The sequence below is a fragment of the Xenia sp. Carnegie-2017 genome, unplaced genomic scaffold (assembly GCF_021976095.1).
Source record: "Xenia sp. Carnegie-2017 unplaced genomic scaffold, XeniaSp_v1 HiC_scaffold_20, whole genome shotgun sequence".
NCBI classification, from domain to species: domain Eukaryota; kingdom Metazoa; phylum Cnidaria; class Anthozoa; order Malacalcyonacea; family Xeniidae; genus Xenia; species Xenia sp. Carnegie-2017.
Window position 1 is genome coordinate 9,818,983 of NW_025813483.1, and position 22,687 is coordinate 9,841,669.

General features: G+C 35.9%; 2 protein-coding genes and 1 pseudogene across 2 annotated transcripts; all 3 read right to left on the minus strand.

The window, feature by feature from the left end:
* Positions 1-27: 27 nt before the first annotated feature.
* On the minus strand, positions 28-1,443 carry LOC124442179 (annotated as a pseudogene).
* Positions 1,444-3,157: 1,714 nt separating this feature from the next.
* On the minus strand, positions 3,158-8,175 carry LOC124441656 (NFX1-type zinc finger-containing protein 1-like). The gene is made up of 4 exons (XM_046992122.1): positions 8,073-8,175; positions 6,818-7,297; positions 5,343-5,987; positions 3,158-4,527 (listed from the first exon to the last, which is right to left on the minus strand). The coding sequence occupies exons 1-4, from the start codon at positions 8,173-8,175 to the stop codon at positions 3,158-3,160; spliced, it is 2,598 nt and encodes an 865-aa protein (XP_046848078.1).
* A 2,277-nt stretch (positions 8,176-10,452) lies between these two features.
* On the minus strand, positions 10,453-22,539 carry LOC124442461 (NFX1-type zinc finger-containing protein 1-like). Its single transcript, XM_046992965.1, has 5 exons — positions 22,376-22,539; positions 20,624-21,120; positions 17,791-18,726; positions 16,845-17,564; positions 10,453-15,657 (listed from the first exon to the last, which is right to left on the minus strand). The coding sequence occupies exons 2-5, from the start codon at positions 21,081-21,083 to the stop codon at positions 11,678-11,680; spliced, it is 6,096 nt and encodes a 2,031-aa protein (XP_046848921.1). The 5' UTR covers positions 21,084-21,120; positions 22,376-22,539; the 3' UTR covers positions 10,453-11,677.
* Between the last annotated feature and the right edge of the window lie 148 nt (positions 22,540-22,687).

Sequence of the window (22,687 nt, forward strand, 5' to 3'; positions counted from 1 at the left end):
TGATCTATCCAATCAGGTGCTCGGAAATTTTAGGCATATGATTTTTATTTCACCGTTTTGTTCCGCATAGATTTCAACACTCGTACGATAACTATACATATTTGGCGAAATTTAGCCGAAACAACTGTTTAACAACTATATTTGGCGAAATTTAGCCGAAAAGTCACATTGTCTGCATCATCAAAAGACAGGCACAAACAAACATTAATGAATTTAATATAAAAATACGACATTCCTTCGTCCGTTATATGTGGGATGTTCGCGACAATATTTTTTAATTATTATTTCAAAAGTAAGAAATCTTGTTTTTGTTTCAACGATCAAGGTTCAACATGCTTTCTTTCCTAGATCAATAGATTTTTCTGTCTTCAGTAAATTTTCTATATGAATTTAGTTAAGGTGTCCTTTGATTAGTCTTTCTTTGTTGAATGTTCATTCCAATAAAGTGCTTTATGTTTGTATGGTGAAATGTCTTGTCATTTTAACGATGGATGACAAAGAAAGGTAAAATTTGATCAGAGTTTTCGATAATAATAATATCCCCACTGTTATTTGAGGAAACAGAAGCAACAACACTTGCACCACGTCCACGAAAACCTTGCCTGACAACTTTCTTTGAGTTATAACTAGAAGGTATGCCATGTTGTGATGAATCTTCATATTCCTTTCAAGGAAGAATTCGACATAGCAATAACCCATCGCCATAACCAATACTGACTTCAGGAAACTCAGAGAAATAATTTCCACGACCATAGGCTTGCCTTCGTGCAAAATTCAACTGCAAATTATTTTTGAGAATACTGTCGATATTTTTCTTATCTGTTCCATGATATGCGAGAATTTCTTTATCTGGAATACCTTCATTACGAAATTTCTTCTTTGTTTCTTCAAACTTTTCTTCAAGATCCTTATTGACGACAATATCAATGGCAGTGATGTTTACATTCTGTAAACTGCTGTTGGCAGACATTCGTCGAAAGTGGGATTCGGCAAAATGGTAATACATCTCAAAAGGATCTTGAAAATTCACCTCTCTACTTGGATGCATCTTTTTAATCCGGAACGACTCTGTGGTATGGATTGAAGGTGATGGAGGGAGGACATCTTTGCTAATAGAATAGTGAACGATGTATTGGGGAAGAGCTTGATCTGGATCAAAAATAACAAATTCGTCATTCATCACAGCTGTTCCACGTGGGGCGTACACGGAGTCACAGTTTTGGGATCTCAGTTTTTTCTTGTTTAAAGTATAATCCGCTTCCTTCACTGTCAATGACTTTCCAAGAATGACCTGACACAGGAGCAACGTCTGAGAACCTTTTGTGTAGATATCTTGAGCACTTTTCGAAGAATCTGTTGCAAAGTAGATTCCTTGACCAAACATTCCAGGTTTATTTGGTAGTCTGGGCTTAGCTGGAGGCATTTTGAAGCCTTTTCTAACAATATTTCGTAAAGCTTCGTTTGAGGTACCATGAAATTTTGTGTCAATATAGTCACCAAATGCCTTCGATTTAGCTGTTTCGAATTTTTTCTCAAGTTCAAGATTTGTGACTTTTTCGATTTTTGTGATTCTTGGAAACCATTTGTGAAAAGGTTGAATAAATTTCATGACTTGATCTTTCACTTTCTGATACTCTGCAGCCGTAGAATCACTGGCACGTAACTGATCTCTTGAAAACTTAGGAATTTTTGCGAATTTCATCTTCTCTTCAAGTTCATTAACTCGCTTCCTCGCTGCAGCGCGGAATTTTCCCATCTTTTTTCGATATAATTTTTGACAATGCTTACATTTTCCTTTTTCGCAATCTTCTCCACAAGCATTTTCACAAGGATGACCACATTTACGTAACTTGCCACAAGGTTTAACAGGACATATTACTTCCTTGTCATTTTGACAGCATTCCTTCTGGATTTCGTGGCCATATTTGCATTTAAAGGGTACCTTGTAGCGACATTTCCAAGTTATTGGTTCTGAACATTTTTTCTTCTTTGGAGAAGGATGACCACAGTCTGGAAAGACGTAATTAATTTTTACATCACATGTATCGTGTCCATGAGGTTCTCCACATGTCTTCTGACATTGATGGACTCCACATGAGTTCATTTTTTTACAAGGATATGGACATTTAATATCTTCATGGCACTCTTTCTCGATCGTGTGGCCGCATGTGGGAAAGGTTGCCGTTACAATTACTTTACATTTCAATTTATGTTCATCTTGCCAGCATTTTTTCTTAATCTTGTGACCACAATCAAGCTTCACTGTTACCTTTGTTTGACAGTTTAATTGGTCGATATTCATGTGACATTTTCGCTTTACATAGTGGCCACAATCTGGAAATGTGTCTCTAACGGACACTTGGCACTTAAAGTGGTTGTGTCTGGGAAAACAAGACAACCTACATGGATGCTGATCACAATGAGAATAGTAATCACCGCATCGTTCTTTACACAGTAGCGTTGGCTCTTCAATCAAATCGCAGATGCTATCACCATTCTTTGCCAAATACTTTGACGTACTGTGTTTGAAACACTGCAGTAGTATCTTATCACCCACACATCCTTGCTCTTCTAACGATGTGATGAAAGAAGACCAGCAAGAGTTCTTAGCACCACGTAGTGTACCTGCATTTCCTACAAAGTACATGCCACATTTTGCTCTCGATTGAGCTACGCAACGGCGATTCATCTTTTTCAAGAACCCAATCTTGTTTTCATCATTTGAACGAACCAACGAGATTATAACGTATTTGTTTTCGTCACCCTGGTACATATCGATTGTTTGCACTTGAACAAAAGAATCCCAATCATCTTCGTTATCTTGATGCTTTTTTATTTTCTCATTTTTAGCTTTGATTAAATGTCGTAGTAGTTTTGTTTGGCCTGAGTATGCTGCTAGCACCGTGATATCTTTTGGCTGTATACCGTTACATAACAAATATTGAACGAGTTGTATGATTCGTTCGGCTTCTTTGGGATTGCTGTAAGTTCTGTCTTTAATCTCAGGATCATTGTGAGACCAAAAAAACATGGATTTCTCAATACATTTTAACGGCTCATTCTGTGACACCAAAGGAAGATTATCTTGAAGATGTGGATAAATATCTTTGAGCAATGCTGAAAACTCGGGACGCATTCGGTTTTGCTTTCTGAGTGATTAGTATGGGAAACCAGATTCTATCAATCTTTCCATCATGGAAATATCAAATTGAAACGTCTTGCACAACTCATATGTGTCGACTTGTGGCCTAAGTTGCTTATGATCCCCGATAAGTATGAGATGTTGAATGGATGGAGTGAGCGCAGCCAGCAAGCTAGGTTCGAGTATTTCAGCGGCTTCTTCAATAACGATCACACTTGGGCCAATTTCGTGAAGTAAGACGTGATTGATGGACGCTCCGGTGATGGTAACACCAATGATCTTTTTGCTTGACAAGTACTCAACTTTACCTGTCATTTCCAACTCTTCTTTTTGACCTCTCAGTGTCTGTAATTGATCAACTAAATCGTTTAATTCTTGGGACAAGCTTCTTGTTTTGTCGTTCATTATAGCATAAAGAAACTGTAATTTTTCAAACTCGTTGAAACTCCACATATTTTGTACTGAGCGTATTTGTGAACTCGCCACCATATCAGGAGGGTAGACGGACAAATCAAGCAGTCGTTCGTTTCCACTCCCTTTGCTTTCTAAATCGAATAGAATTAGGTCTTCTTTACGACTAATCTGTTTTGCTGCTGCCTCTATTCTAGTTTCTGTGAGCTGTTTTACGTAATCTTCGTCACCGCTGTCATCTCCATCTGTCAAATCTTCAAATTGTTCCGTTTCTTTCCTGCTTGTATTTTCTGCTTTAATCTGTAATATAAATTCAGATTGAAACTGTTTCATTTGTAACTCCTTTCTTTTTGGAATCCAATAATCCAACACTGTTTGGAAAGCATAGATACAATTATAACCAACGATCTCATTTTGTGATAAACCGGGAGATAGTGCCTTTTGTAGGCATTCTGAAACTGAACCATATTGTATCACGGCTTTTTGTAATTGTAACTCCATCCACCTTTTATCAATGAACATTTTCTCGGAGTTATTGTAAACCAATCTACCTTGTCCCCATGGAGCGTCAGCAATAAACGATTTCAGTTGCTCTTCCTTCATCTCATCAACGAGACTACTTTGAGTAATATACGAGTTTCTTTCCAATTCTTTTGAAATTTCCTTAATTTTTTCCTCAATGTTGTTGATTTCGTCGGAAGTCATTTTTATCATAGCGTTCGTGGCTGAATCGTAAGTACTTTCGTTCCGAAAATTTTTTAAGTTACAAGATTCTAATTTAGGCTCTTTTGATCGACTTCCAATCCTGACGATATCATTTATGTCGCAAAACTCCAACATGTGTTTGAGAAACTCGTCAAGAGCGTGGCTCTTGTACGTCAACAATAAAATTGGTTTTTCCAATTTTGGAGAAAGTGATAGCAACAACTGAACTATTTTCACACCAATGAACGTTTTACCACAACCTGGTGGACCTAATGAATAAAATTGTTGTTGCTGCGATTAGGAATATTTTTAACTACCGAAAATCCTGGAAATATTTTATGCGAAAAATAGAATCCTATACTGGTTGAACTGAAATTAAAAAAATTGTAAAATTGCTCTCTTTTTCATATTTAGCGATGTCATGAGTGCTCGCAAGCAAGGAATTTGATATTTTTTGATCTTGTGCTGAAAGTTGTACGTGTATAATCACTGAAGACAATCAACCAAGTTAACCAACGCTATAAAATTATCAAAATTTTGATGTAGACGCATACAAATATATTTTATTTAATAAATCTTCAGTAAGGAACCGCATGCGTATTGCTGGGATGATTAGCCAACGTTTATATTTTAATTAAGATAGGTTATTTATCGTAAAAAAGAATGAATATTTTCAAAAAACGCGCCGCTTGGTGTAAATACCAGATATCTTTCGATTAATACATGTGTGTAACATAGATTACTTCATGGTTGGAGTGCGTATGATTTTTATGCACGAGTTGAAAAGGATGGCAAACAAATAAGTGAGCCAAGCGAGAGTTGATTTTCAGTCCTTCTCAACAAGTGTTGCAAAGTTTTTTCTAAAGTTCAATTGTTTGTCGCAAATTTTTGTATTATTTCATGAAACTTTAAGTCTGATCGAAAGTGGTGATCATTATAAGAAAAATTAAGTTTACAACAAACATCTGAACCTTCGAGGTACGTTTGCACTATTGGGCGAGAAGTAATGTGAAAATGAGCGTATTTGGGTTACTCTATTCATCTTTTGTGTATTACTGCGTTGCTGCAGTCACTTCACCCTCACCTTGGATGATGCCAATTCTGTTCTTCAATACATGCGTGAGCGCTATTCTTTGACTTTCTTCCAAAGATGTATTTTTACTTCCCTTGAAAACTTTTAAGAATTGCTTAACTTTCATGTGCCCTCCAAGAGACTCTGAACTATGTTTAATTTCATCAATGCCTTTATCAATATTCTTTGAAGATCCACTGGAATAAGTGTCTTCTATGTCATTCTCCTTGCCGAAATACTCTGAACTTATATCTGAGTTATCGTCATCACTACTGTCATCACTATTCTCGGACAATTCATTTGAATGAATGACATCAGTGTCATCAATGAGACTCTTGCGGGAAAGCGCAAATTTAGAAAACGTTTCCTCGTTTATGTACTCCGGAAGTGTCTCCGAACCATCGTCATCATCACTATTTTCTGACGATTCATTGGAATACATTTTTTCTGAGTCATCGTCCAGATTGGAAGTCTCCCGGTAAACTACCGACGTATCTAATGTCGCCTCTCTTAAATACTCTGGAAGTTTTTTTGATGCTTTTGTGTACACGATCTTTTTTTGCAAAGAAAAGTTCTCCTTGTCAAATTCTTCCAGACATTTTAAGATTGGACTCAAGGAATGATAATATGTAGGAGATTCCACCATCACAGCAAAACCTATAATTTTTAAAGGTTGCGTTCTTTTAAGGAAACTCCCTTAAAGGTTGCGTTCTTTTAAGGTATCTCCCTACAGTTCACCCGAGATTCGGGTGTTTCAGGTAACATTCACTTACAACATTATTTTGATCAAACACACTCAAACTTTGGAAAAATAAACTATACGGAAATATTGAAGAATGCAAATAAAGTGTAAAAATGCTTGAATAGGATAACTGCTTGCGTTGTTTTGGCAACCATGTCTCATTTTCTTTTATACTTTTATCGTCTAGTTTTTAAGGAATTGACCGTATCTTTTTTTTTTGTTTGGCGAATTTTTCTGATTTTTTGTTATTCATCAAGAAATGTATTGCTTAATAATGGAGGAGTTCTATGAATAATTTTTTAATATTTGAAAATTTTGGCTGCAAGAAAAATGTACATAGATTTTGTTCTATTTTGCGTATGTTATATTTTTTGTTGTAATAAACATCCACACGAACTTTTAACAAAATTTACAGAAGGAAAAACGAAAAAATCTTTATTAAAGTCAGCGTGGCCAGGCATTTATGTAAAAAAATCGACTCGACATAATCATAATATGCGCATTCGAATTGTCACCAGTCCCCTGCTTAGTAATTATAGGGAGCCTCCGTAATGACCATATGATGTCATGATTGTCATGAGAACTCATTTTGAGAAAAATTTCTTTTGTTTTCTGCTTATGCAATGACTTTATCTACTCGACGAATGAGCGGAAAGAAGTATTTAATGCTTACAATATGCATCGAAAAGGAAAATTTTTTAAATACCTGCTTATGTTTGAAGCGAGATTACGATTTCACTTATACTCTTGCGATTCTCGTCTAACAAGTCTAGCACGATTATCTGATTTTCATTTAGCGGATCTGTATCCCGTGTGGAAACAGTTGTCCATATGACGTCATCAAACTTCCGGCTTAGTGAGATGCACACCAGGTTGCCATACATAAGTTGGGGGGAAGCTTCCCATTTTTTCACTTTTTTGGTTGGTGTAAAGTGAATTGCCAGAGAGAATCGACCATTCTGAAGTGCAAAACCAGCTAGATGAAGATTATAGTAAACATTCATATCTCGAAGATCAAGTGTGGACGATTTCAGATCTTTAATACCATGTTGTATTGCAGAGAATGCCTCTGCACGAGTCAACCGAAAATACGTATCCATATATTGCTCAGGATTGTCGTAAGGAGAGTTCAGCCTCACTGGTGTCAGGTTTTTGTCTTTCTCTATCAAATTGCCGTGAAGCTCTTCTTCATTTAGTATCAAAGGTAAATCCAACCAGTTACATCCTTTCACGACAAAGCCATCAATTCAACGACAACAGAGTGCATAAAAACTTTTGTGTTGAGCTACTTTATATTTTAGTGCTCAAGGCATTGAGCAACTTTATATTTTAGTGCTCAAGGAAGCGAGTCACAGTTGGGAATTTGCAGATTGCTTCTTGGCAAGTGTTGCGCAAGAGCTGTGCAGAAAGAAATTTGTCTTCTTTTTCCATGTAGAATTTGTCGGTTTTGGTGTAGTTGCAAGATAGAATTGTTTTAGGAATGCTCAACAACTGCTCATTTTGAGTGTCTTGAAAAACTGTTCCACGTGTAATGTTCTTTATTGCCTTTTCTTGTAAAGATTTGTAAGCCTTTCCATGCTGAAGAAGCAACTGTATAAGGTCTAATAATGCTTCAATATACGATATGTTTACCGATCCATCATCTGTTAAAAGTGGAAAGCAAAATTAGCAATGTGTTCTACTACATCAAAAAACAAATTGTGTATTTTCAACATGCCCTTGATGGACAAATGCGTGTTATACGAGAGGAAAATTTTAGTTAGCATTCATGTATAGAAGACCTGCAGGGGTACCATCATTAATACTAATAAATATTAATGAATAGGAGATAAAGCCAATTCAGCAAATATGGCAAGAGACGATAGGCACATAAAACCATGAAAAGTGATCACACTCCATCACACTACAAATATTCTTACGTGAAATAATCACTGTGAAACAATCCTTCATGCTTCAGAACTTTTGAAAGTATGTAATATATCTAAGTCAGGGATACCAACCTTGATTGTTTCGAAAAACTGGTGACCCAAGATATTTCCACATGGATGTGCAGGGCAAAACTTGAGTTAAAACTGTCTTGCGCATGGCACTATTCAAGTCCATGTTCAATCCCCGTACGTACTTGACCACGTCCTTTTGAAATCTTAGTGAGTATTGACACACGCGTACTTTAATCGCCATTGGTCTGGACTTGTCTCGATCTCCAAGTATAAATTCCTAAATGTCTCCTTCAGCAACCGGTAGAACTTCTTTCAAAATGTAGTTTGGATACAAAAAGACATCTTTTGTTTTTTCATAGCCATCTGGAAGCTCAGAAAATGGCCTGACAAACCACGATGTTTCTTTTCTTATCGGACACAATCTACCCTTCAACCATTGCGTCGTTTCTCGAGCTTCCATTTGTATCGTCTTACATTTTTTTCTCATTCATGTTCGTGGTTGTTAAGTCTGGGTATTTAGCTTTTGATTAATTTCCTGAGTAGAAGAACATTGAATTAATTCTAAATGAAACTTTTTGATCAATGTTAAGCCAGAGTCTCGGTAAACGTTTGGATGCGTGTTGGAGAGACATGTTTGTGCAACATGTTAAAAACCGAAAGTGAGATACTGTTTGTAATTATATCGATATAATATGTGATTTACATAAGTATAGAGATAACCTTGGATCGACATAAAGAAATTTTTTTCTCATTCCTCTATTTTTGCGGAAAATTGTACCGGTAATAAACACTGTTAATAAGAAATGTCGGACTTTTAGCAAAGTATTTTCATTGCACGAATATCTTTTAGCGATTTCAATAGAGCTGTTGTAATTAAACCATTTGTTCATCATGGTGTAATTTTGTCGTAGTATTCTGCTCGTGTTTCGACGACGAGGGCATGCTTTAAATAATACATCTCTGTCCGACGAAAGCAACGATATTCATCACAACATATAAGTACTTGCATTTGTATGATTTTTATACTTTATGTAGAAAAATGTTATAGAACTCTCCATTTTACGAAACATTCCATACAATATCTGATGGAGTTAGCTGTATGTTTAAGCAAGTCTTTGTGTGTAAATATCTCATAAACCGTTAAACTGTAACAACAGTGCCTCAACTAAATGGTGAGGAATCAAACAATCAATTTGTATTTCATTTCGGGGAACTAGAGTTCAAATTCTTGGCATTGAAAGGCGATATCTTTGAAAATTAAGCTTTGATTTCATATGGCTAGCAGTACACCGGATGCTCCCCCCCCCGGTTGTAAAACAGTAAGCATTAGCGCACTATGTAATATCGGCGGGCTCCGAGAAAATTTTACCAAAAATCACTGTAAATGTTTCGATCATCAGTAAAAAACGCCATTGAAATTAAGTCGAAAAGGTCTTACAATATTCCCATTACTGAATTATATGTATGTGAAACACAAGCTATTCAATGTTTGCTAAAGGAAATTCATACTGTTTAGAGAAACGTCTGCACAACTCTCAATGCCAGAACTGATGAGGAATGAAATAATTATTTGCACTTCATTTTCCAAGAACTAGGGTGTGAATTCTTTGTATTGACAGGTGCTGTCCTCGAGGAACATGTTTTTATTTCATGTACGGTTTTACTGTCAACTAGATGTATTGCCAACACCAAAGTAAAAATTCATGGGAAAATTAAGTCGAAAAAGACAACACAATATTCCCATGATTGAATTGTGTCATGTACGTGAGATGTAAGCAATTCGATATCTTTTAATAAAGACGTGGAACAATTTCGCATAGATGCAATTTGATGACGGCAAAGAAAGCAAATAACGACTCTCGACGTTAAAATGATAGTTCTTGTGTACTTTCGCCAGCCTTATATTTGAAAAGTTTATTTTTTGCGACCCTCGGATGCATCATAAATATCATTTACCTTGTTTTCTTTCCCCACCTTAGCAGACATTTGCATTCGCATCTTTCGACCATTGAATTTTAACACAAAAACTGCCATCTATTTTTGAAGAACTTAAAACTGCCATCACAGCAAAAATAAGAGCCATCCCGAAAGAGGAGTGTATAAAAGTGATTCAAAACTTTGCCAGACGAGTACAGGTTTGCTTGCAACGAAATGGTGGACATTTGGAACACATCTTGGGAAAACCATAAATTGACTAAAAATTGACAGAAATAGCCGAAACTCTTGTGAATAGTCTTCCATAAACTGAATGATGTGTGTTTGTAATTTGAAATAAATAGCTTTTTAATTAAAGCCATAATTGAAATTTTCATGGGTACGCATCTTTTTAGGTCACCCTGTACTACATCAAATAGCTTTGAATATGCTACAAATTTGGAAAGGAACGCTTCTAAGGCCGAGAGCAAATTTTTCTTCAGTATGAACCGCCCTGAACGATAAATAGCGTTTTCATTTATTTATTTTTATATTGATGCAATGCATGTTGTAAAACGGTCGATGTGGCTTGTTGAGGCTGAAATTGAATTGTTTTCTACAAACTTCACTACGTCTGGATAGTCAATTCAATCTCGCTATAACTACTATATTAATTCATATTGTTCTCTCTTTGAGCAATTTACATGGCTTGTAAACAAATTTATTGGAAAAATTAACACTTTTGGATCACAGTCAAGAAATCGTGAAACGCCGTCCGCTGCTGCAGCCAGTCAGATTGCAGTATATAAAAAAATCACTTCGCATGCATAAATAAAAAAATAACAGTTAATTACTTATCACGAATAACCATATTTTTGCTATAAATAATGGGTTTGAAAATTGGAACCTTTGAAATCACCCGACGTCTAGAATTTTCATGATTCAGGAGTAATTGATCCCCGACGAGGCGTAAACACAATTGAAAATGATAAAATATACGAATTGCGGATACTGTGCAATTCAAATATATTGCATGAAATTGTATTCAGTTGAGTATTTTCAATTGCAATTATCGCTAACAGCAAAGCATGCCGTCTTATTAGTTTTAACAAGTACTAAGTGAGGATTATACGGATACAGTTAATAATCTGTTTTGTCCTTGTTATTCTGGAACGATGACAATTTTATATTTGTTTTATTCTAATCAAGGAAGCGTCGAGTAAATGTATTTACGACTGTTTGTTCTTTGGTCAGTGGATTTTTACATCTTCTTTAGCAAACGTCCCTGTGAACTACTTTCGTTATCTTTACATGTATGTAAACTCCATTACATACGGAAAATAATAAAATAATATCATTATTTTAACGATGAATGACAAAAAAAGGTAAAATTTGATCAGAATTTTTAATGATGACGATTTTCCACCTTGTAATGGAGCTAGCAGAAGCACCATAACTTGCACCACCAACGCGTCGCCTCACAACTTTCTTTGAATTATAACTTGAAGGTATGCCATGTCGCGAAGAATCTTCATATTCCTTTCCAGGAAGAATTCGACATAGCAATGTGGAAATCTGTGGAGATCCCAAGCATCATCTCCAATACTGTGGAAATCCCAAGCATCTTGCTTTTCTCTTTCCAAAGTCGCAAAGTTCAGAAAGTTTCCCTAAGTTTTTTTAAATGTGCTCCATTACTTTGCGACAGTGGTCAAATATCAAAATAGCTGCTTAAACATGCAAAAAGTTGACTGTCAACGATGAACAACAAAGAACGGTAGAATTTGATCTGAATTTTCAATGATGATTATTTTACCAAACGCACGTGTCGCTGGGTTCGATTTGCCAAGTAAAACTTTCTTTGAATTAAAACCAGACGGTACATTAGCAGAGCTAGAATCAACGAATTCTTTTCCTGGAAGTATTCGACACAACAATAAACCATCGCCATAACCAATACTGACTTCAGGGAACTCAGAGAAATAATTTCCTCGACCATATTTTTGTCTTTCTGCTAAACTTACCTGAAGGTTATTTTTGAGAATACTGTCGATGTTTTTCTTATCTGTCCCATGATATACGAGAATTTCATTATCTGGAATGCCTTCATCACGAAATTTTTTCTTCTTTGCTTCAAACTTGTTTTCAAGATCCTTATTTACGACGATGTCAATAGCAGTGATGTTTACATTCTTTAAACTGCTGTTGGCAGACATTCGTCTAAAGTGAGATTCGGCAAAATGGTAATACATCTCAAACGGATCTTGAAAATTTATCTCTCTACTGGGATACATCCTTTTTATGCTGAACGACTTTGTAGTATAGATTGAGGGAGATGGAGGTAAAACGTTTTTGCTGTTAGAGAATTGAACGATATATTGTGGAAGAGCTTGATTTGGATCAAAAATAACAAATTCGTCATTTATCACAGCTGTTCCACGTGGGGCGTACACGGAGTCACAGTTTTGGGATCTCAGTTTTTTCTTGTTTAATGTATAATCCGCCTCTTTCACTGTCAATGTTTTTCCAAGCATGACCTGACACAGGAGCAACGTCTGATGACCTTTTGTGTAGATTTTCTGGGCACTTTTCGAAGAATCTGTGGAGAAATAGATTCCTTCACCAAACATGCCTGGTGTATTTGGTGGTTTGAGTTTGGCTGGGGGCATTTTGAAACCTTCACGAACGATACTTTCTAAATTTTTTGTGGACGTATCATAAACTTTTGTGTCAATGTAGTCACCAAATGCCTTGGATTTAGCTGATTCGAAATTTTTTTCTAGTGTAAGATTTGTGACTTTATCGATTTTTGTAATTCTTGGAAACCAGTTGAAACAAGGTTGGAAAAATGTAAGCACTTGATCTTTCACTTTCTGATACTCTGCAGCTGTAGGACCACTGGCATGTAATTCATCTTTTGAAAACTTAGGGATGTCTTCTTTGTTAATTTTGTTAATTTTCCCTTCAAGTTCATTAACACGCATCTTTGCTGCAGCTCGAAATTCCTTCATCTTTTTGCAATATAATCTTTGACAATGCTTACACTCACCTTTCTCACAATCCTCCCCACAAACATTTTCACAAGGATGACCACATCTACGTAACATTCCACAAGGTTTGACAGGGCATATTACTTCCTGATCGTTTTGACAGCATTCCTTCCGGATTTGATGGCCATATTTGCATGTAAATGGTACCTTGTAGCGACATTTCCAAGTTATTGGTTCGGTACATTTTTTCTTTTTTGGTGAAGGATGACCACAGTCTGGAAAAACGTAGTCAATCTTTTCATCACATGTATCGTGTCCATGAAGCTCTCCGCAAGTTTTCTGACATTTGTGGACTCCACATGAGCTCATTTTCTTACAAAGATATGGACATTGGATAAGTTTGGTATTTTCATGGCACTTTTTCTCAATAGTGTGGCCACAACTAAGTTCCAATTTTTTCTTGGATTTACAGTGTAACTGGGTGATGCTTGTTGCACATTTTCGCCTTACATGATGGCGACAATCTGGAAATTTGTCATTTACCCACTCTGGGCATTCATAATGGTTGTGTCTAGGAATACAAGACAACTTGCAAGAATGTTGATCACAATGAGGATAGTATTCACTGCATCTTTGTTGACATAGTAAACTTGGATTTGCAATCAATGCACGGATGCTATCGCCATCCTTTGCAAAAAACTTCGAAGAACTGTGTTTGAAACACTGCAGTGGTATCTTTTCCCATACACATCCTTGTTCTTCTAACGATGTGATGAAAGAAGACCAGCACGAATTCTTTGCATCCCGTAGTGTATCTGCATTCCCCACAAAATACATGCCACATTTTGCTCTTGATTGAGCGACGCAACGACGATTCATCTTATTTAGGAAACCTATCTTGTTTTTATCGTTAGAACGAACCAACGAGATTATAACGTATTTGTTTTCGTCACCCTGATACATATCGATGGTTTGCACCTGAACAAAAGAATCCCAATCATCTTTGTTATCTTGATGCTTTTGATCATATTTTTTGTCTTGATCCTTTTTTATTTTCTCATTTTCTGCTTTGATTAAATGTCGAAGTAGTTTAGTTTGTCCTAAGTATGCTGCGAGCACTGTGATATCTTTTGGCTGTATACCGTTACATAACAAATATTTAATAAGTTGTATGATTCGTTCGGCTTCTTTGGGGTTGCTGTAAGTTCTGTCTTTAATCTCAGGATCGTTGTGAGACCAGAAAAACATGGATTTCTCAATACATTTTAACGTCACGTTCTTTGACACCAAAGGACGATTATCTTGAAGATTAGGATAAATATCTTTGAGCAACGCTGAAAACTCGGGACGCATTCGGCTTTGCTTGGCAAGTGATTCGTATGGGAAACGACATTCGATCAATCTTTCCATCATGGATGTATCAAACCGAAACGTTTTGGACAGCTCAAATGTGTCGACTTGTGGTCTGAGCTGTTTATGATCTCCAATGAGAATGAGATGTTGAATGGATGGCGTGAGCGCTGCGAGCAAACTGGGCTCTAGTATTTCAGCAGCTTCTTCCACGATCACGATACTCGGGCCAATTTGGTGAAGTAGGTCATGATTAATAGATGCTCCTGTGATGGTTACACCAATGATCTTTTTCTTTGACAGGTACATGACTTTCTCGGTAATTTCTAACTCTTGTTTTTGACTTTTCAGTGTCTGTAACTGATTAACTAAATCATTTAATTCCTGCGAAATACTACTCGTTTTATCATTCATGATGGCGTAAAGCAACTGCAATCTTTGAAACTCGTTCAAACTCCATATATTTTGCACGTAGCGTATTTGAGAACTCACAACCATATTAGGAGGGTAGTCAGATATGCTAAGTAATACATCGTTTCTATTTTCTTTATTCTTAAAATCAAATAGAATTAGGTTTTTAGAACCCATCTGTTTGGCTGCTGCCTCTATTCTAGTTTCTGTTAGCTGTTTTACATAATCTTCGTCACCGCTTTCTTCTTCATTTGTCACGTCTTCAGTTTGCTGCGTTTCTTCACTGTTTCTATCTTCTGCTTCAATCTGTATTATAAACTCTGACTGAAACTGCTTCATACGTTGTAGCTCCTTTCTATTTGGTAACAAATAATCCAAGACTTTTTGAAAAGCACAGACACAATAGTAACTAACGACATCCTTTTGTGATAATTTGCAACGTAATCCCTTTTGAATGCATTCTTTGATGGAGCCATATTGCATCACGGCTTTTTGTAATTGTAACTCCATCCACCTTTTATCGACGATCTTTTTCGCAGAGTTTTTCCAAACCAATCCACTTGGTCCCCATGGAGCGTTCGCGATAAATGATTTCAGTTGCTCTTCTTCCATCTCATCGACGAGACTACTTTGCGTGAGGTACGAGCTTCGCTCCAGCTCTTTTGAAATTCTCTCAATTTTTTCTTCAATGTTGCTTATTTCGCGTAAAATGTTGTAAATCTCAGCGCTCGTGGCTTTGTCGTATTTAAATTTTTTCCGAAGATTTTTTAAGTTACAAGACTCCAATTGAGGCTCTTTTGATTGACCTCCAATCCTGACCATATCATCAATGTCACAAAAATCCAACGTGTGTTTGAGAAACTCGTCAAGAGCGTGGTTTTTGTACGTTAACAGTAAAATTGGTTTTTCCAATTTTGGACACAGCGATAGCAACAACTGAACAATTTTCACACCAATGAATGTTTTACCACAGCCAGGTGGACCTAATGAATATAACAAATTTTGGAATGACTGGTTTGTGGAAGTATAATTTGTATATGTAATAGCATGATTTCGAGTGCAATTTGGCGAGTGAGTTTTTCAAAGACCAACAAAAATTGCCGGCAAGCTGTTATCAACCGGCACGTATTTTTCAATTCTGTCCGATATCATTTTTCACAACACCATAGCTTCCACACACATAAAGGTACAACAAGGTATTTACTTTTAGCAGTGTTTGTCTTTTTGTCGAAAAACGTTTTGCAAACGATAAACGTAAAAAGGAAATCACTGAAAACTTACGCCAGCTATTGTTATTGCTTTGTTCACATTAATGTAACGTTCCCGGCTATGAAATGTTTTATTTTGATTGGCTTTTAGATCACTTATTTGTTGACTAGCCAGTCAGGAGTGCATTTTTCAAAAATAAATTGCACTGGCGTTTCGCATTTTTGCACTGGTATTTACGATAAATTGCACTGCTCTTATCGAATCAGAAGTGAGAAGTTTTTTCATTTATGTTATTAAATAAATTTGTACTGGGTGTATCATGAAAAAATTGAACAGTTATAAAAACGTCACAAAAGTCACCGCAGCGCGCAAAATTTACAAAAACTTTTAATGGAAATAGTTATCCAATAGTTTGTCTGACAGTAAAATTGTAGCAAATAATTAACATTTTTAGATAAAAAATTATGTTACCGAGAAGTAGTTATGAAATAGCTTACGTAGCTACATAAGTAAACACGTGTGTGTAGTCAATCAATTATTACTTCGCGAGTAATACTATCGAAACACTACACACGTGTGTCTGGGGTAGAATCTCGCTTGTCTGATTTGGCTTAAATTATTTGCTTAAGAAGCGTTCCATCTATTTTAGTTCAACGAGTAAAACAGCTGAAAAGCAATTGCAACACTTAACGTTAAATGTGGCAGATGTTGTTCAAACTAACAAAGTTTTATTAACTTTGGCTAATGCGAACGCTTATCGCTTTCACTGAAAGGGAAATCATTTAGAATTATATTTTAAAAATAAAGTAGTGCGTACATAATTAGTTTCTTTGTACGTAATTGTATGCAAAATAGTATAATATTAATTTAATATTTTGAGAAATACTATAAGTAAACGGCCTCTTTACTGTGTTCATAATTTGTATATTGATGCATAGTGCTACAAAAACCTCATCCTCACCTTGAATAACGCCAATTCTGTTCTTCAACGCTTGCACCAACGCTGTTCTTTGACTACTGTCCAAAAATGTATTTTCACTTTTTTCAAAAACTTTTAACAAATTTTTGACTAACATGCGTCCTTCTAGACTTTCCTCTGATCCATGTGTAATTTCATCGTTGTCATCATTAATCTTCTTTCGAGATTCATTCGAATAAATGTTTTTCGAGTCATCCTCCTCGCTTAAATAAAAGTCATAGGAGTCATCTTCTAAGATACTGTCCTCAGAGGGCGCCGATTTCGAAAATGTTGCATCGCTTGTATACTCTGTAAGTATTTCAGAGCCATTGTCATCACTATTCTCTGATGATTCATTCGAGTAATTGACTTCTGAGTCATTATCAATAGGATTCTTCCAAGCAAGCGTAAATTTGGAACATTTCTTCTTGATCGAATACTCCGAATGTATGTCTGAGCCATCGTCATTATCGTCATCACTATTCTCTGATGATTCATTGGAATAAATTTCTTCCGAGTCATCGTCCCGATTGGAAGTCTCCCGGAAAACTACAGACGTATCGAATGTTGCCTCTCTTAAATACTGTGGAAGTTTTTTTGAAGCTTTTGTGTACACAATCTCTTTTTGCAAAGAAAAGTTCTCCATGTCGAATTCTTTCAGACTTTTTAAAATTGGACTCAAGGAACGATAATATGTTGGAGATTCCACCATAATTGCAAAACCTGTAGTTTTAAAGTGTTGCGTACTTTCAATGATGTCATCTCCATGATGTTGTGATTGTTATTGAAATTAATTGGACAAAAATTACTAGAATTTTCTAATCAACTCATAACTTTATCTACTGTCATTGCATAAGTTGTAAGAAATAAGAAATATTCAAGGTTAACAATATGCATTCGATAAAACATGATTAATAACATTAACAAAATTTAAAGACGAAATTCGTACCTGCTTGTGTATGAAGTGAGTTTACGATTTTACTTATATTCTTGCGATTCTCATCTAATAAGTCTAGCAGGATGATCTGATTTTCATTTAGCAGATCTGTATCCCTATTGGAGACAGTTGTCCATATGATGTCATTAAACTTCTGATTAATCGAGATACACACCAGGTTGCCATGCATGAGTTGGGTTGAAGCTTCCCATCTCCTTACTTTTTTGGTTGGTGTAAAGTGAATTGCCAGAGAGAACCGACCATTCTGAAGTGCAAAACCAGCTAGATGAAGATTATAGTAAACATTCATATCTCGAAGATCAAGTGTGGACGATTTCAGATTTTTAATACCATGTTGTATTGCGGAGAAGGCTTCTGCCCGAAGTAACCGAAAATACGTGTCCATATATTGCTCAGGATTGTCGTAAGGAGTGTTCAGCCTCACTGGTGTCAGGTTTTTGTCTATCTCTACTAAATTACCGTGAAGTTCTTCTTCATTTGGTATCAAAGGTAAATCCAACCAGTTACATCCGTTCACGACAAAGGCATTATCTCCTCGACAATTCAACGACAACAGAGTGCATAAAAAATTTTGTGTTGAGATATTTTGTATTTTAGTGCTCAAGGCATTTACTGTTGGTAGAAGGAAGCGAGTCACAGTTGGGACTTTGCAGATTGCTTCTTGGCAAGTGTTGCGCAAGAGCTGTGCAGGAAAAAAAATATTTTCCTCTACCATGTGGAATTTGTCGTTTTTTGTGTAATTGCAAGAGAGGATGGTCTTGGGAATGCTCAACAAATGCTCATCTTTGGTGTCTTGAAAAACTGTACCACGTGTTATGTTCTTTATTGCCTCTTCTTGTAGAGATTTGTAATCCTTTCCATGCTGAAGAAGCAACTGTATAAGGATTAATAATTCTTCAATATATGACGTGTTCAATGATCCATCGCCTGTCAAAAGTGAAAGCAAATAACATTGGTTTCCACTACATCAAAAATCCCCTACATCGTTTATTTTCAACATGCGTATTACGTGAAATGCAACTCATTCCTTATCAGTAGATAAACATCAAAGAATAGCAAAGTTTCAGCTAAAGTTAAATTATCTCATTTGTTTTGTTGAAACAATCGAGTGGAGGCAATTTAAATCTTTGAAAACCAGCAAGAAAAAAATTATGGTTAACATTTATATAAAGTGAGCTCTCTGCTATATGATACAATAACAAAGACTAATAAATTTGACTTAATTGAAGACAATTTCGACAGAGCAAACATGAAACGTTTCATAAGACGGACCACGACATAGTGGCCATTTACGAGAGGTGGCCGCTTACCGGTGACCCAGAAGGGACATCACTCATTATTAGAAAATGAGACACTCTCACTAAAACTGTGCACAACAACCACTGATATGTATATTACACTGGAAACGCATCCATGTATAAAGTTTAGTAAGATAATTGAAGCCGGAAGCTGGCTCATCTGATTATGACCTTCGTGGGGGGTATCGGCCCCACTTTACTTTACTTTTGTTTTGCAAAATCACAGTTTTTGCGTTGTTATTCGTTCTACAAACTTTTGATTCGAGCAAAATTTTTGTGAAAGGGACAGAACAATCGGCAAACATATATAATCCTAAAAAGTTTGTCTTCTTGGCTTTATAATGGCAGAAAATTGGGATGGTACAAGGAACGACCTGCATTGTTTTGAAACAAACTGGAGATTATATGATGCTGCTGCTTCTTAAAAAATGTAGAAATATTACAGAATCCTACTACTGCTACAAAAATTTATCTGCAATGACGTTTATGGAAGATTGCTACAAATTTACTTATTTAACAACACTTTGTTATTCACATTGCTAATATCATAATAATTTCAAATTACGTCTTTATTATATCAGTGAAGAAACATCGAAAAATAATCAGAAAGACATTTTGATGAACAATAGTAAGTTGAAAACGGTATCATCAAACTCTACGGAGCTGTACATCATCAAAATATGCGAATTAAAGTACCTCTGTTGTCATTAAGCAAAGCAAAGTTTTCAACCAGTTCCTATGTGAACAACTTTAATATCGATGAATATGTTGAAAATATGAATACCTTTGGTCTTACTTTGTTGTAAATTTGTAATTTAAGTATTCATCTTCTAAAAATGCCTCGCACGGCTGAAATTGTCCTCGTCACCTTCAACTTTCAATACAACTTGCAATCTTTTTTTTCAGTCGTTACAAAGCCAAAAAAACAGAGCTTCGGGGTTAAAACTCTCTACCGGTTTCCTCTGCATGTCATAAAAATTTTACCGTAATCAGAAGTTTGTAAAAGGAATAAAAACGCGAAAACTGTGATTTTGTAACACAAAAGTATAGTAAAGTTGGACCGATACCCCCCCATGAAGCCAGTAGCAAATGATCGATCTTCCGGCTTCAATTTTCGCAAGAGATGCGTTATCCAGTCTAATATACATATCAGTGACAACAACGTTCACAATTGCCTTAAAACTATGCGTGCACATGCTAACAGCTGACCTATGAATAGCTGAGCCTGCGTCACATGACAAAATGGTGGAAAATGAAGACAGTACGATGGGAGGCTTAATACAAAACACTGCGAGTGAACGACAGGTTATCGAGTATGATTTCTACAAGGAATTTCAGTACAAGGATATTGTTCTGTTCTTACGACAGTATCACAGCGTACACTTGTCTGAAAGAACTTTAAAAAGGAAATTAAAACCATAAAAAATTGTCACACCCAAACTTTCGTAAAACAATCAATGTGACGAGATCCTTAATCTTTCATGATTGTTGAAAGTATGTAATGTATCAAATGCAGAGTTACCAACCTGGGCCATTACGAAAAATAGGTGATCCAAGGTATTTCCACATGGATGTGCAGGGCAAAACTTGGGTCAAAACTGTCCTACACTTTGGGCTATTCAAATCCTCGTTCAATCTGCATATGTACTTGACAACGTCCTTTTGAAATCTTGGCGAATATTGACATACACGTACATTGATCGCCATTGGTCTGGACTTGTCTCGATCACTAAGTATAAACTCCAAAATATCTCCTCCAGCAACTGGTAGAATTTCTTTTGAAAGATAGTTTGGATACAAAAAGACATCTTTTCTTTTTTCATAGCCATCTGGAAGCTCAGAAAATGGTTTGACAAACCATGCTGTTTCTTTTCTAATGGGACACAGTCTACCTCTTAGCCATTGCGTCGTTTCTTGAGCTTTGAGTTTTATCGTCTTAAATTTTTTCTTATTCAGGTTTTTTTCAAAGGTATATTTTCTCTTCATGGCTTGAAGTCTGGAAATCTATCTTTTGATTAACTTCCTGAGGAAAAGAAGATTAAATTGATTGTTAATGAATCTTATGATTACGTGTTGTTTAAGGACAAAGCCTCTGTAAAGGTTTTCTTATTTTCTCAGCTATAAATGCAGTCACGGAATCAAGTGTACAAAATAATTGATTGGGACTCCTTAAATTACTCTGTAAAATTGTCTCTAATGCATAATTTTACTACATTGAAAGACCCTGAGTAATTACATCGATTGTATTAAGTGATTTATTTGTTTGTAGAAATCGGTAACAAGAAGACTTTTCGGTAATAAATAAGTCGAGGTGGTATTTGGGCTAAGCATTTGAACTTTTGTGCACTACGAGCGAATATATTTTAGCGATGTCAAAGTAGCTGTAATAATGTAGACTAATATATCACAATAAGCAACAATATTCATTGCAACATGTACGTATATGCATTTGTATGAATTATACTTTATTTAGAAACGTCTTCTCACCTCTCTACTTTACTGAACGTATGATAAATGTACCTGATGGACTTTGCTGAGCTTAGGCGGTTCTTTAGTTCGTAAATATCTCATTAAACCGTAACAGCAATGCCAGAACTGGTGAGAAATGTATTAATTTGTATTTCATTTTCGACGAACTAGCGTAGTCTTTGCATGGAAAATTGATGTCGTTGATGATTATCTTATGATTAAAATGGTTTAACACTCAACCGGATGTGCCCCCTCCTTCCCACAAGCTTGCAGAAATGTATAGACATTTATCATCGCGATATTTGATCAGGAAGTTTCACGCAAATTTGACCAGAAATTACAGGGAATACTCGGCTCCAGCATCAGCAAAAGACGCCATGGAAATTAAGCCGAAAACGACACTAACACTATTGACATATTCCCATTACTAAATTACGAGCATGTGAAATAAATACAAGCAATTAAATGTTTGCAAAAGGTACATTAACACACAATGGCCGACACTGAGGCTATATTACGTGTTCATGTTGTATGTGGGAAATTTATCCAACGTTATCTATGAAGCGTTGTATAGATTAGTCCACAAAGCTAAGGAGTGAGATTTTTTGTTTCCAATGCATAAACAATTCAGACGCAACTTTTGAGCAGTTGTGACAATCTACTCAATTTATAAATTTTGTTAAAATCGTGGAATATCCACTCAATTTATAAAGTAGCTACAACGCGCATTTGCGATATGTAAACTACATTGATAAACAATTTTTAAGCTAAAGCTATTTCTATATTATTTGAAAACAACAAATATTTACCTTAAAAATCCACGTAGATTGTGTTTGAGAACTTCAGGTTAGTTTTTATTGTTTGGTTTTGTTTCTGTGTTTGAAATTTTAGTTTAAGACGTCTGACGTGAATGAAGGCAGACAAATCGTATCAAATTTCAATAGCTTTCTTTCTACGACTTCTCCGATGGGAACACGTGTTGTGTTTTCGTATGTCACGTGGTACAAATGTAAACCTTGCGTATATTGTCGTTGCTCTTTTATATTATCTTACGGCGTCGACTGTTTTGACTTGAAAATCGATTTGTTTATTTTGCAGGATTATAACACAAATATCTTTTT